At 46.3% G+C, this 13526-nt stretch overlaps 1 protein-coding gene across 1 annotated transcript in view; it reads left to right on the plus strand.

Annotated features, from left to right (window-relative positions):
* Positions 1–754: 754 nt before the first annotated feature.
* Positions 755–13526, plus strand: part of C1rl (complement C1r subcomponent like) — an 18946-nt gene continuing 6174 nt past the window's right edge. The window contains exons 1-3 of the mRNA XM_013352928.2: positions 755–815; positions 1353–1581; positions 12209–12398. Coding sequence (XP_013208382.1) covers positions 814–815; positions 1353–1581; positions 12209–12398 — 421 coding nt within the window. The 5' untranslated portion in view covers positions 755–813. The remainder of the gene's footprint in view (positions 816–1352; positions 1582–12208; positions 12399–13526) is intronic.

Below are 13526 nucleotides of genomic sequence, written 5' to 3' on the forward strand. Positions count from 1 at the left end.
GACGCTGTGGTTGGAATTCAAATGACTGCATGAACTCACCCACTCTTGACCAAGAAAGAGAGGAAAAGAAGTTCATGGGTCACAAACTTCAAGTTCTCCAAGAGGCAGACGGGTCATGTAAATGAGGGGGAAGGACAGATAGCCCGTTAAAGGCAGCAGTCGGAGTCAAAAAAAAAAAAAAATCCTTCCCAAGATACGCAAGTGGTAAAATACCACAGAAGAGCTGCCTCTAATTCCAGCACTCCAAAGGCTACGGCAGCAGGATTGCCATGAGTTTTGGGGCCAATCTGGACTACATGAGTTCCAAGGCAACCTGGGCTGCAAATTGAAACCCTGTTTCAAAAACACAAACAAGATTTGGTGGGGGGGGGGGTGCACCTGTAATCCTAGAGCTGGAGAGGAGGCAGAAGGAACAGGAGTTCGAGACCAGTCTCCACTGCATAGCAAGTTTGAGACCAGCTTGGGATATATAAGACTCTCTTTCAACACGCCCCTCTGCCCCCCCCCCCAAAAAGCACAAGAGTCAAGGGTCGTCTCTCTCTCACTCTGCCCTGTCCCCTGCATGGTTTTGATAATTTCTCCTTTCGATTCCGGTGAGAGCTATTCCTTAGCCTGACAGCAGGTGGCACTCACCCCAGGATTTCTTACGTCATTTCCAGTAACTTCTCCCCAAAGGCCCTCCTCTAGCCCCACCTCCTACTCCCAGCCCTGGGCCAAGCAGTCCAGTTGGTGCCAGTTGTCAGGCTCCAGAGGCCTGGTCGCAGGGCTGGCAACCACCTGTGGAGCTCTCCCTCCACAAGCTGCGTGGGCAAGATGTGAGTTTGCCTTTAGAGGGCCCTGGAGGAGAGAGGGGCAGGGAGAGAGGGAGGCAGGACATAGGGTTGTATATGTACACACATACACACACACACACACACACACACACACACACACACAGTGGGGATGGGAGGGAGGGTTGGGAACCACCTAGAGGGAACTGGATTTGGGCTGAAAGTGGTCTGTTCAATGCCCTGAGTCAGGAATCATGTTTAAATGCCCCCTAATTTATACTCCAGGATGGGATTAGGCCTGGCTGAGGCAGGAGACTACCTGGCTTAGATGAGACTCACGGGCGAAAAGGAGCAGTGTCTTCCCAGGTTAGAAACGCTGAAGTCTTGGAGGTCAGGCTGTATAGGAACCTAGATAGGCATCTACACAGGCTCGGGTGAGGAAAGTGGCATCAGGAAGTGCCCACGCCCTGGGGCTCAGGACACGGCTCTCTCAATCCCTTACCATCACTTACTACAACCAATATTTCCGCATCCTCTGGAAGAGCTATGTGACCTCACCTTGTCTCCCCTGCTCACTCACAGGTGCTGGCTGCTCCTTTGGGGAGTCCTCCATACCTGTCCTACACAGGCCTCTGTACTCTTGGCCCAGCAACTACCACAGCAAGTGACGTCCCCCGGATACCCAGAGCCGTATCTCAAAGGCCAGGAGAGCCACACTGATATCGAGGCTCCAGAGGGGTTTGCCGTGAGGCTTGTCTTCCAGGACTTTGATCTGGAGCCATCCCAAGACTGTGAAGGGGACTCTGTCACAGTGAGCCGGGCAAGGGACTCTGGGGGAGTAGGGGAGCCTCCCATGGGCAGTGGGATGTTACTCTACCCTGATACACCCATCTAGAGAAAGAATTAAGTGTCCGAGTTAGCGGTCCCGGGAGCTCGGTAACCTGGAAAGTAACATCCTTACACTCAGTACAGAACCTCCCACTACCATCTCCATCCTGGCAACCTGCTGAGACCCACCAAGCAAGAGAGAAGGCTGCAGGGCAGGCCCTGGGTTTTGAGGACTTACAAAGGGACACACAGATATTCCTAGACTACTATCTAGTCGCAGGTCTGGGACCTCACGCTCTCGAGGTATTTATTGTTGAATGCCTGCTCTACTGAATCAGGAAACTGAACATAATTAATGGCAAATGATTTAAGTATCAAATGAAGACCAAGTTCATTTGGGAGGAGATGTCATAAATTTCAGCAAGGGCACTATTCAAAGTAAGAATATTTTTAAGTCATAGCTAATATTATCTTTTGGGTTAAATTTTATTTATGTCAAAATAAGACATGCATATAATTTTTAAAGTCAGAAATCATACCCAGATGTAGTGGTTTGAGGCCATTATCCTGGAACTTAAAAGACTAGGACAGGAAAATCAAAAGTTCAAGGCCTTCCAACTACAGAGCAAGTTCAAAGCCAGCCTAGGCTATATAGGGAGACCGTATCTCGAAAACAAAACAATAAATTATCCAGGCCAGCTTTGAACTCACAATCCTCCGGCCTCAGTTTTCTGAGTGCTTTGGTTATAAATCTGATTAAAAGATTTTTTTCCCCAAAAAGTTAGGAATACAGCTCATTGGTAGAAGATTTCCAAGATCCTAGCTCCAATTCCCTGTGTAGAGAAAGAAGGAGCAGGGGAGAGGGCATAAAAAATCAGAGTTCTTCAAGGATTGCAATGAGAAAGAGTGGTCTCATCCTACTCCGGGGGCAACCATTGTCAGCCCAGGAGTCCCCACTGGGGTTTACCTTCATACATACAATTGCTATGCTTGTCCTGTTCCACGGCTCTGAGCGTGTGTTTCATGTTCATTCCTCTCTAAACTTCCTCTTAGAGAAGGTGGGTACTGGCTCCAGCCATAAGACCTTCACCACCCAGTCCCCCCCGCCCGCCCCTCCTTCCATTTTCTTATATTATCAGTTTAAGAAAACCAGTATTTATTATCCGCACTATTAGGACTTTAAACTTGCAGATCTGAGCACATGATATATGGCAATTACATGTCTTTCTTCTCCAGCTCATGGTTTCCCGGGAGTCATTCTCCAATAGCTTCCTTAAACAAGGTGCATTAAGTTCCAGATGACCTAAGTGGCGTAGTTCTACCCTCACTGTGGGCAGACAGTTTATCTGGGTATACTACCCCAGATCTGAAGTCATTTTTCTCCCAGAATTTTGACTACATTGTCTTCTATCTCTAGAAATGCTTAAAAGTCTGAAGCTATCGTCTTTCTCAATCTTCCATTTTTCTATCTAGAATTTTGTAAATATCTTCCTTATTCCAGTGTTCTGAACTTCCATTTCATGGGCCATGATGCAGATGGCTCTTTGCTCATTCATTGTGTGGGGCTGATCTGGTCCTTTAGTTCTGGCAACATTCCTGCTTTATTTATTTAATGATTTATAGATGAATGCTTCCTTTCTTGTTCTTTTTTAATATGTGTGTGCACGCACATGTGTATGTGTGTGTCCGTGTGTGTATGTGTGTGTCCGTGTGTGTGCGCGCACATGTGTATGTGTGTCCATGTGTGTATGTGTGTGTCCGTGTGTGTGCGCACACATGTGTATGTGTGTGTCCATGTGTGTATGTGTGTGTCCGTGTGTGTGCGCGCACATGTGTATGTGTGTCCATGTGTGTATGTGTGTGTCCGTGTGTGTGCATGCACATGTGTATGTGTGTGTCCGTGTGTGTGCGTGCACATGTGTATGTGTGTGTCCGTGTGTGTGCGTGCACATGTGTATGTGTGTGTATGTGTGTGTCCGTGTGTATGTGTGTGTCCGTGTGTATGTATGTGTCCGTGTGTGTGCGTGCACATGGTCCGGCAGGTGCCAGAGGAGGCCAAAAGAGGACATGAGACCCCTGGGGCTGTGAACCGCCAGTCTCTGCTGTGCTCCAGCTGTCGTGGGCTGTGGGCTGATTCTCTAGTTCAGTTCTCTGTTCTGTTCTGTTTTCCAGCTCTGTCTTTTTGCTCCACTTTCTAGGATATTTTTGTCTTTTTCTGTGGTGCTCAGAATCGACCCAGGGTTTCATGTGAACTGAGAGACACACTGATCTGAACTTCACTTTTAGCCCCAACTTCCTCATCTTTATATTCAAACCGTTTCGTTGGTGGTTTCTTCATGGGGACTCATTCTTTCTAAATATGAGGTTCTTATCACACATGCGCAATTTCTCCTTGTTCCCCTCTCCTGGGGGTCGGTTTTAAATGTTTCCTGTTTTCTGCATTATCACTGTTTACCCAGCGTCTCTTTTCACTGTTTGTGGGCCTCTGCCTCTGCATTTTACCTGAGAGACTTTCTTGCAATGGTTAATAATACTTGCCTGACCATTTTTATTTTTTTTATTTTTTTGGATTTTTCGAGACAGGGTTTCTTCGTAGCCTTTGGTTCCTGTCCTGGAACTAGCTCTTGTAGACCAGGCTGGCCTCGAACTCACAGAGATCCGCCTGCCTCTGCCTCCTGACCATTTTTATTTAAGATTAAAACATGAAGCTGCTGACTTAAAGTCCTATGTGAACCATTTGAATATTGTATCTCAGTTCATCTTCTGCTGCTGTAATAAATTGCCACAAACCGGGTCATTTATAAGCTGTAGGAGTCCACTTTGTTCATGGTCTGGAGACCAGGGATGTCCAAGAGCACAGAAATGGTGAGGAGAGGGCTTTGTGCTGTCGTAACGTGGGGGATGGTAAGGAAGCATGCCAGAGATGAGGAAAAAATAGAACCTAACTCATCCCTTCATTGGGAACACACTTCAGCTGAGATGTTTCCTATGCCAAGTGCTTTCTGCCTCCTAAATGTGGGGAGTTCCATTTGTTGATGTTGAGAGATCAATCGTGGGCAGATCTGAGCAAAACATTTAGGGCAATTGAGAAATGTTTTCCTACCAACTTCTTCTCAGTGATGCGACCATAGAGCGTCAGGCTGGATGAAGTCGTAGAGATGCTAGGATAAGCCTAGTGAGGTAGCTCAGCTGAGGTGGAAATTGTCACAAATTCAATGTAAGCCTGGGCTACATACTGGGTTCTAGGCCAACCTGGGCTGCGACATGGAACTCTGCCTAAAACAAAGCGGCCAAGAATAAACCAGGGGTGACTATATGCATCTATAACACCATCACTCAGAAGACTGAGACAGGGGGATCACAAATCTGAAGCCAGTCTTACAGTGTCAAAGAAGTAAAAGAGGAGGGGAAAGAAAAGAACAGGAGGAGGTGGCAGGGGCAGAGGTATTGTCCAAAAAATATGGGTTAATACAGAGTTGGAGGCCACAGTAGGCTGTGTATGGAGACCCCCATCTCCAAAACCCAAGGGCTTGAGTGTGAGACACTTTCTCGGAATACACAAGACTTGGATTCCATCTTGAGTCCTGTCAGTGTAGGGAAAATGTCACAAAGTTTGGCAAGATCATCCGGTCTCCAGTACCCCCACATCGTGTGTATTTTATGTCCTTAGGTTCCCACACACTGAAAGGATTTTATGTAGAGTGGATAGAACAAGAGGAAGGGTTCCCAAGAGCAAACTAGAAAGGGCCTGAAGCCCAGGCTGTCTTCATAGAGGGTCTTAACTGCTTCACGGATGCTGGTTATAGAAAGTTACTCAGAAAAGTGGAAGGAGGCAGGTTGGGACTTAATGTGTGTATACTCTGATTCGAAGCACTAGAGCTAGAGCCACTGTGGTGAGCACTCTGTTGGTGGAGTTTTCCCATCCCAGAAGCTGCTTCCCAACCACTCAAAGTCTTAATATTAATTATAAATGCTCAGCCAGTAGCTCAGGCTTATTATTAACTAGCTCTTACAACTTAAATTAACTCATTTCTATTAATCTGGGTATGGCCACGTGCCTCCTGGCTTTACCTGCCCTCCAGTATGTATTGCCTCTGTGTTTCCTGGCAACTCCACTGACTCGGCCCTTCTTCTTCCCAGCATTCTCATGTTGGCTATCCCTGCTATACTTCCTGCCTGGCTATGGACTAATCAGTTCTTTATTAACCAGTGAAAGTAATATAAACTCACAGCGGACAGGATTATTCCACAGCAACTGTTGTAGGGTATCTACCAGAAAAGACTACTCAGATATGGGTTTAAACCAATAGAAAGTTTAGTAGCCAGTCAGAGATTACGCTGGGTGTTCAGGATCCCAGTGTACTTCTGAGTCTTTCTTAGGATGAGCTTGCAAAAAGAAAAGGAAAGAAAGAAAGAAAGAAAGAAAGAAAGAAAGAAAGAAAGAAAGAAAGAAAGAAAGAAAGAAAAGAACAGTTAGCCAGAAGTGGAACTACAGAAGCCAAAAAGCAAGGTTAGTACATTAGAGAATTTCCCAGGACTACGGGCTTTGATGGATTAGATCTTTGTTTTCATTTTAGCAGGTGGTGCTGTCTACATGCTGAGTTTGATGGCCTGAATGGTACTTTCATTGTAGAGTCAGTTATGCTAAGTTCTGGGGCCTACTAAGGTCTGGGGGCCCTGTTACATTCCCCACTGCTCTTAGTGAATGAGTCAAATCATGACCTCATCCTGCTCTAAGGAGGCATAGTTGGTCCTAATGACCAGTAATTGTACTGAATTGATACATAATTAACCATATAGCTTAAGATGCAGGACCCCGCTGTTAATCCAATCAGAAAGAAAATTAGAGGCCTAGCCAGTGTTGATGGTAGAGTCGTTAGCCATCAGGACCAAAAGAACAGACACTGCTGTCAGTTATGGGATTTATATTTTGAAATCTTTGAGGCTTTTGTCCAGCCCTGGCAAGACTGTTTTCATCACGCCTGATGGATTAGCATAGAAACAACAGGCTTCTCCTAAAGTCACACCCAGTCTCCCTTGTCGCATGAGAAGAAAGTCTAAACCCCTCTGATTCCACAGGACAATTTCTCCAAGGGAATCCAACTGTTGTTTTAATTCAGAAATGTAGTGATATCTCATTTGTATTTTAATAAATAAAACTTGCCTGAAGATCAGAGAGTAAAACAGCTCCCCAGTCAGCCTTACAGACCAGGCAGTGTTGACACACACCTTTAATCCCAGTAGCCACATTAGTTTGCCACATAAACCAGGTGGTAGTGGTGCATGCTTTTAATCCCAGAACTAGAAAGGAATATAAAATGGGAGGAGACAGCTCTCAGACAGTCTCATTCTGAGATTCCTGGAGACAAGATTGCCATTTCGGATTGAGGTAGAGATAAGAGCCAGTGACTGGCTGTTTTGCTTTTCTGATCTTCGAGTTGAACCCTAATATCCATCTCTGGGTTTTTATTAAGCATGTTACATAGAAATAGGTTCTGGTCTATTAAGGGGCAGTTTAAACCTATCTCTAGAGTCCCTTCCTGTGGCATAAAGTCTGATTCCCTACATTTTCCCTGTTTCCCAAAGGCCAGACTCTTTTTAAAGGAATTTTCCAGGAAGCCTATGTTTCACAACCCCAAGTTTTGCAATGGAAACTCCCTTTTTTTTGACAGCTGGGGAGCCTGGCTACAGGGCATGCATAGAATTATAAACTCTGGATTCCAATCTTAAAAGATAAACTCCCACATCCTTTTGTTTTTGTTTTTCAGTGCAACCAAACATTTAAAGTGGGCATCGGTGAACAAGGGTCAAGATGACTATGGGTTGCTGGTCAGTGGTCATTTTCTAATCCCTTTCCTGCAGCTGGGAACCTCAGTTCCCAGGTTTAGGCCTGAGGGCAGTGGGCATTGGACCATGACCCTCTATTCATACAAAAATAAGACTCGGAAGGGAATGAAGGGGCAGGGTGCGGAAGAGCCTGGGACCTGGCCAAACCTTGATTGGAATGGGTCCGTAGTCTGGAGACAGTTCATCTGGCAGCAGCGGCTGCAACCATGGCTGTTCCTTCCACTTTCTTGCCCAGAGTGAGGTGGATCCGTAGTGTAATGACAGCTACCTTCACTCACAGCAATAGGAGCGGAGAGAGTCATGTAGCATCCTTTCGAAGCTGGTTCCAGCATCCCTTGGCGACCTGCTTGACCCAGACAATATCACCAGATTCAAACAAGGAGAAACTGGTGGTGGACTCAGGCTGGCTGGGTCCTTTGGATAGACCAGTGGATGGTATTTATGGAGGGCTGGAGAGCCTTGACTTGAGAACGGGATGGTTGGAGAGTTCTGCCAACTGCTGGTCTCTGAGCCTGGGAAGTCAGGGAGGTCTTCCAAGCATAATCTCATAGAGGGGGATTCCTTCCTCATATGTGATGCAGCAGGCCCAAAGCAAAGGAAAGGGAAGGAGGTCTATACCCCCAACCCCTGCCTTCCCTGGACTCCAGTGGGAGTTTTGTTAGAGTTTCTTTAACATCCTGTTTATTCTTTTAATCCGCCCAGAACTCTGAGGTCTATACGTACAATCAAGTTCCCAATCCATACCTAAGGCTTTTACTATTAATTGAGATGTTCTCACTATGAAAGTCAGACCCCCGTTAGACCCCATTTCTAGGGGTAGGCCAAATCAGGGAATCAGTTCTGGAGGAACTTTTAAGCTACTACTTGAGCAGTTTCAGTCTGGGTGGGGAAAGTTTCTACCCACCTGGAAAAGGTATCTAGAAAAGCCAGCAAGTCCTTATATCCTTCCCTGGCAGGCTGGATCTCAGAGAAGTCAATTTTCCCAGAGTTCCCCAGGATGTTGGCCTCTCATTCAGATCCCTTCCTACATAGGCTGTTTGGTTTGTATTGGCTTTGCTTTTAATTTTCATTTTTTTTTGGTCTTGTTTTTTACCTGACATCAAACCTGGCATCTGGCTGAGATATCCCATGCCAGGATGTCCAATGTAGGTATAATAGATCTTGGTCTGAGCAACTCAGAAAGTATTGTGGATCCTGGTGAAGAAGATACCAGAGTCCTCCCAGTTGTTTCTGGGAGAATGATCTTCCCCTCTGGGTTCCAGCTGTTTGTTTTTTACATCCTCTATCTCCTCTTGGTTGTACCATGCAGTCTTAGGCAGCACTGGACTGGGTTATGTCATCAGAATATCAATAGATCCCACTGCCTTAGAGCCACCTGCTAGGCAGCCAGGTCAACAGCCCAGTTACTCTCACCTCGGGGGAGTCATCTTTTTTATGTCATCAGCAGTGGGTGATATCAGCTTATAGGGGAATTCAAATAACCCCCACGAAGGCCAAGATTTTCTCTTTATTTTTAATGTTCTTTCCCCAGTGGTGAGAAGCCACCTTCTCTACAGATCGTACTGTGGGCGTGCACAGTAGTAAATGCGTAACAACTGCCGGTGTATACAGCCATGGACTTTCCTTCTTCCCATCTGAGAGCCTGGGCCAGAAGCGATCAGTTCTGCTCTCTAGGCTGGGGTTCCTGGTTTGGGCCCAAATTATTTTAGTTAAAGTAACCACTCCAGCTCCCATGCTCCTGGGTTCATCTTTCATCTCATTACGGTCATGGATGAACATCTAAGGGTCTTCATCAGGCAAGAGGGCAGCAGGATCGATGGTGGCGTTTCTCAAACAAGAAAGTGGTCCAGGAGTAGGGCATGACACTGGGTCACACAGACATTAGCCAGCATTCTGGGGTTCCTCAGAGGACAAACACCATGAGCATCCTGTCTCAGCAGCATGGTGTGCCGAGAGTTATGAGCCTGACCCAGAGTTGTTAACTAGTTTCCATTAGACTAGCAGTGACCACCACAGCTCTTAGACAGTTGGGCCATTCTGGAACTACGGGGTCAATTTGGTTTGGACAGGTATGTCACAGGGCAATTCCATGGCCCCAACGTTTGGGCTAAAAACTCTTTTGTAATGTCTTTTGTTTTATGGACAAACAGATGAAAAGGTTTTGGGACGTCTGGAAGAGTTAGGGCAGAATCAGAAGTCGGCGCTGTTTTTAAAGCCTCAAAGGCCTTTTGTTTAGTCTCAGTCCAGAATAAGGACTCAGCGCCTCACTTGGTGCTGGTGTATAGAGGCCTTGCAAACTCTGGCATCCACAGGTGGCAATGCCTACCCTCACCTAGGAACTCTCCAACCTGTCTCTTAGTCTTTGGAGTTAGAATCTGGAGGATGGCAGCAATCCCCGCTCTGAGAGAGGCTCCTTTTGCCTCCCTTCAGCTGGTAGCCAAGATAGGGAGCCTCTGAGCACAATGGGCTTTCTTATCTGACCTTCTGTAGCCCATGGTCTGTGCCTCTTGCAGCAGTTCCTCGGTGGCCCCTTCATAATCTATTTTGGTTTTAGAGGCTATTCTAAGAATATGGCCCTAAGAAACCTCTGACAGAAGGACAGGGGATCAGTATTTAGTGTCTCATCAAACAGTGTTGGAGAATTTTTATATCCTTAGGGCAACCTGGCCCAGGTAAGCCACCCACTGCAACCTCTTTCTGGGTCTGTCCCTTTAAAAGGAATAATGATTGACTCTCCTCTGCCAGTGGGAGGCTGAAGGACACATTTTTCAGGTCCCAGACAGTGAGCACCTGTCTCTCTGGAAGAACTGTACTCATGAGAATCAGAGACCCCGGGTGTCTTCACAGGCAGGAGAGGTCTATTCCAGGATGACAGGCAGGCCTCCAGCATGCCTATCTTTCCATGTTAGGCAATACGGACCACAATTTCTCCTTTTGTTTCCAGGGTCATTGAGTATTGTTTAATCTGGATAAGGGTAACTGAACTGGTTAGTTAAACAAGTACAGGAATTTGGTGTCGGGTTAGTCCTGGAGAGTTGGCTTCTGCTCAGATCCCCTCAGATCCCCAGGAATTTTGTTGTAAATATGAGATAGTCCAACTGTATATTTTGATGAGGGGCAAACTTTCAGCTAGGAGATAGTCTTCCAGCAGAGGGCAAGACACCAAAACGTTGCTGTGTAAGTCGTACTGTGTGTTATCATAAGAGAAGGTTTACGAAAAAGTTCTTGTCCCTCAATCAGTAGTTCCCGCTAGTAACTGGGACCTATTTATACCTTTAGATTTTTTTAAACTTATATCATTTTTTCTACTATCTGGGCATGCCCGTGATAAAGGAAATCTTTTTAGCAGCTGTCTTTTTTTCTGGGTTAATTTCTGGGTTTGTTTGGTTTTGTTTTGTTTTGTTTTTTTGCAGTTGGCTTTAATACTTCTAGAAAGGACTTAGTAAGAACTGTTTAAAGTCTCCTTGGTTTGTGTTGAACAGAAGCGAAAATCCATTCTACACAGGCTGCCTTGTCTGGCAATGATGCCCTTGCCAGGCCCAGGGGCAGCTGGGTTTTAGTGTTTTCCGATTCTGCAGGTCACTGGTTGAAAAGAAGGCATGAACCGTGGAAGAGGAAGGAGTGGAACTTACTTCTTCCCGCTTTCCTGGGGCTGCTTAGAGCAGGCTGGGAAGCGGAGGGAATGCACACCGTGGGGGAGCTATGTCTCCCTCCCTGTGTGTCTTCTGCTTAGATGACAGGGAGCTCTGGATGAGAGGGACCAGACGGAGCCAGACCATAAGCAGGAGTCAAGTAGCAACACAAGCAAGTGCTCCAAGAGCGGGAGAGGTGAAAGGATTTTTGGTTCCTCTGGGTGACCTGGCAGAGCCAAAAGTGTTCAGGTCCCCAGCAAGAGTTCTTAAGCCCAGGGCAGTGAGGATGGATGGTGTCATACCGAGCAAGCCGTTGGTCAACACAGGGAAACAGTTGATAGAAATATATAGAAAGACACACACGCACGCACACACACGGGGGGGCAGGGAGGAAAGGAGAAGAAAAAAAAAGAAGGTCTTTATTAGTCAGTCAGTGACTACACTGGAATCCCAGTACGGCCCTAAGTCTTTCTCAGGGTGAGATTTTAAACACACACACACACACACACACACACACACACACACACACACACACACAAATATATATATCCTGGGTTGACATACTACAGTTAACAAGGACAGTTAGTCAGAAGTGGAGCTGCAGAAGACAAAAAGCAAGGCCAGTACATTAGAGACTTTCCCAGAACTGTGGACTTTGATGAATTAAGTATTTGTTCTCATCTGAGCGAGTGGTACAGTCTGCGTGCTGAGTTTTATGGCCTGAATGGCGCTCCCATCATGGCATCGGTTGTGCTAAGGTCTAAAGGCCTGTTCCAAGCTTCAGGGACTCAGTTTTGTGAGAAGCAGATATAGTCTTTTCTTGGAATTTACAATCCAGTGAGAAATGCAGAGAGCCCAAGGTTTCAAAGGAATCTCCCGGAAGAAGGAAAGCAGAGTGAGTTTTACAAGGTGATCAGAGTAGACACAAGAGGGAGACAATCGCATGGTCACTCAGGGAAACTTTGGAGCCGAAAAACGAGACTAAAAGCTAATTCAGACCAACCTCAACACAAACAGCTTCTGAGCTCCACAGGGGAGCTTCATTTCCAGGCAGGGCTGGAACGATCGATCGCAGACGTGACTGCATCCTGCGGCCAGTGCTACAGACTTGCCCTACACTTCCTCTTTCAGATTTCAACCAGAGGAACAGATGCAATCCGGCTGTGCGGGCAGCACGGTTCCTCTCTGGAGAGCCCTCCTGCTCTCAGAGAGTTTGTGTCCTCAGGGAGGAGTTTGCGGCTGACCTTCCGGGCACACTCTTCACCCCAGAACAAGATGACACACCTGCACAAGGGCTTCCTGGCTCTCTACCAAGCTGTAGGTAAGGGTCCCTCCTGGAGTGTAGGGAGAGAAACTTTGTGAGCCCATTCCTGGGTCCTGCCGCCTTGAAGCATGAGTGGCAGGTAAGGCTCAGGGATCGGGAACTCCTGAACTGACTCTGTCCTTGTCCCTGCACTGACCTTGCTAGTGAGCAACCCAGTTAGCAGTCAACTGCTTGACCCCAGCCATTAATTCCAAGAAAGTTTACAGCCCTGTGTGCAGATCAAAGAAATCAGAAAGTCAGGTTGGTTTGTGAAGTTCTAGATCTTCAAACAGTGACTCACTTTTTTGAAAGATAATATTTGCACATAATAAATTTTTTTCAATTAAGGTGTGAAAAGTAAGACTTTCTCTGAATCTCTGGCCTTTGTAGCTGATCATCTTTCCAGAAATAGCCCAGTTTTCCATCTAGTAGATATTTTTCTAAAGACATTTCCATCCTTGAAGATTTTTTGTTGTTGTTGTTGTTCTTGTTCTTGTTTTTCGAGACAGGATTTACTCTGCAGCTTTGGAGCCTGTCCTGGAACTAGCTCTTGTAGACCAGGCTGGTCTCGAACTCACAGAGATCCACCTGTCTCTACCTTCCAAGCACTGGGATTAAAGGCGTGTGCCACCACCGTCCAGCTAAGGTTGCCACTTTTTAAGCTCAGTATGCCTTTTTTAAAGACTTATTTGTTTTGCTTGCACGTATGTCTGTGCACCATGTGTGTGCCTAGTACCTGCAGAGGCCAGAAGAGGGCGAAAGACTACCTACAGCTAGAGTCATGAGCTGCCACGAGGGTACTGGGAACTGAACCAGGGTCCTCTGGAAGAACAGCAAATGCTCTTTACTGCTGAGCCATCTCTCCAGCCCCAAATTCAGTGTGTCTTAAAGGCCATGTCTCATAATATGGTGACCATTGACTCTATATTTTTAATAACACATAATATTCCCTTGATTGCTGTAACACTATTTAGTGAGTCTCCCATGGATAGATACTTTCTTGCCACCAACAATGTGGCTGTGCATTTTCTTACACACATATCTTTTTTTTAATTAAAGATTTCTGTCTCAGAAATCTCAAGGTCCAAATCAGGAGCAGAAGGAGGGGGAGCACGAGCAAGGAACTCAGGACCGCGAGGGGTACAC

Source organism: Microtus ochrogaster, unplaced genomic scaffold (assembly GCF_000317375.1).
Source record: "Microtus ochrogaster isolate Prairie Vole_2 unplaced genomic scaffold, MicOch1.0 UNK1, whole genome shotgun sequence".
In the NCBI taxonomy this organism is placed as follows: Eukaryota; Metazoa; Chordata; class Mammalia; order Rodentia; family Cricetidae; genus Microtus; species Microtus ochrogaster.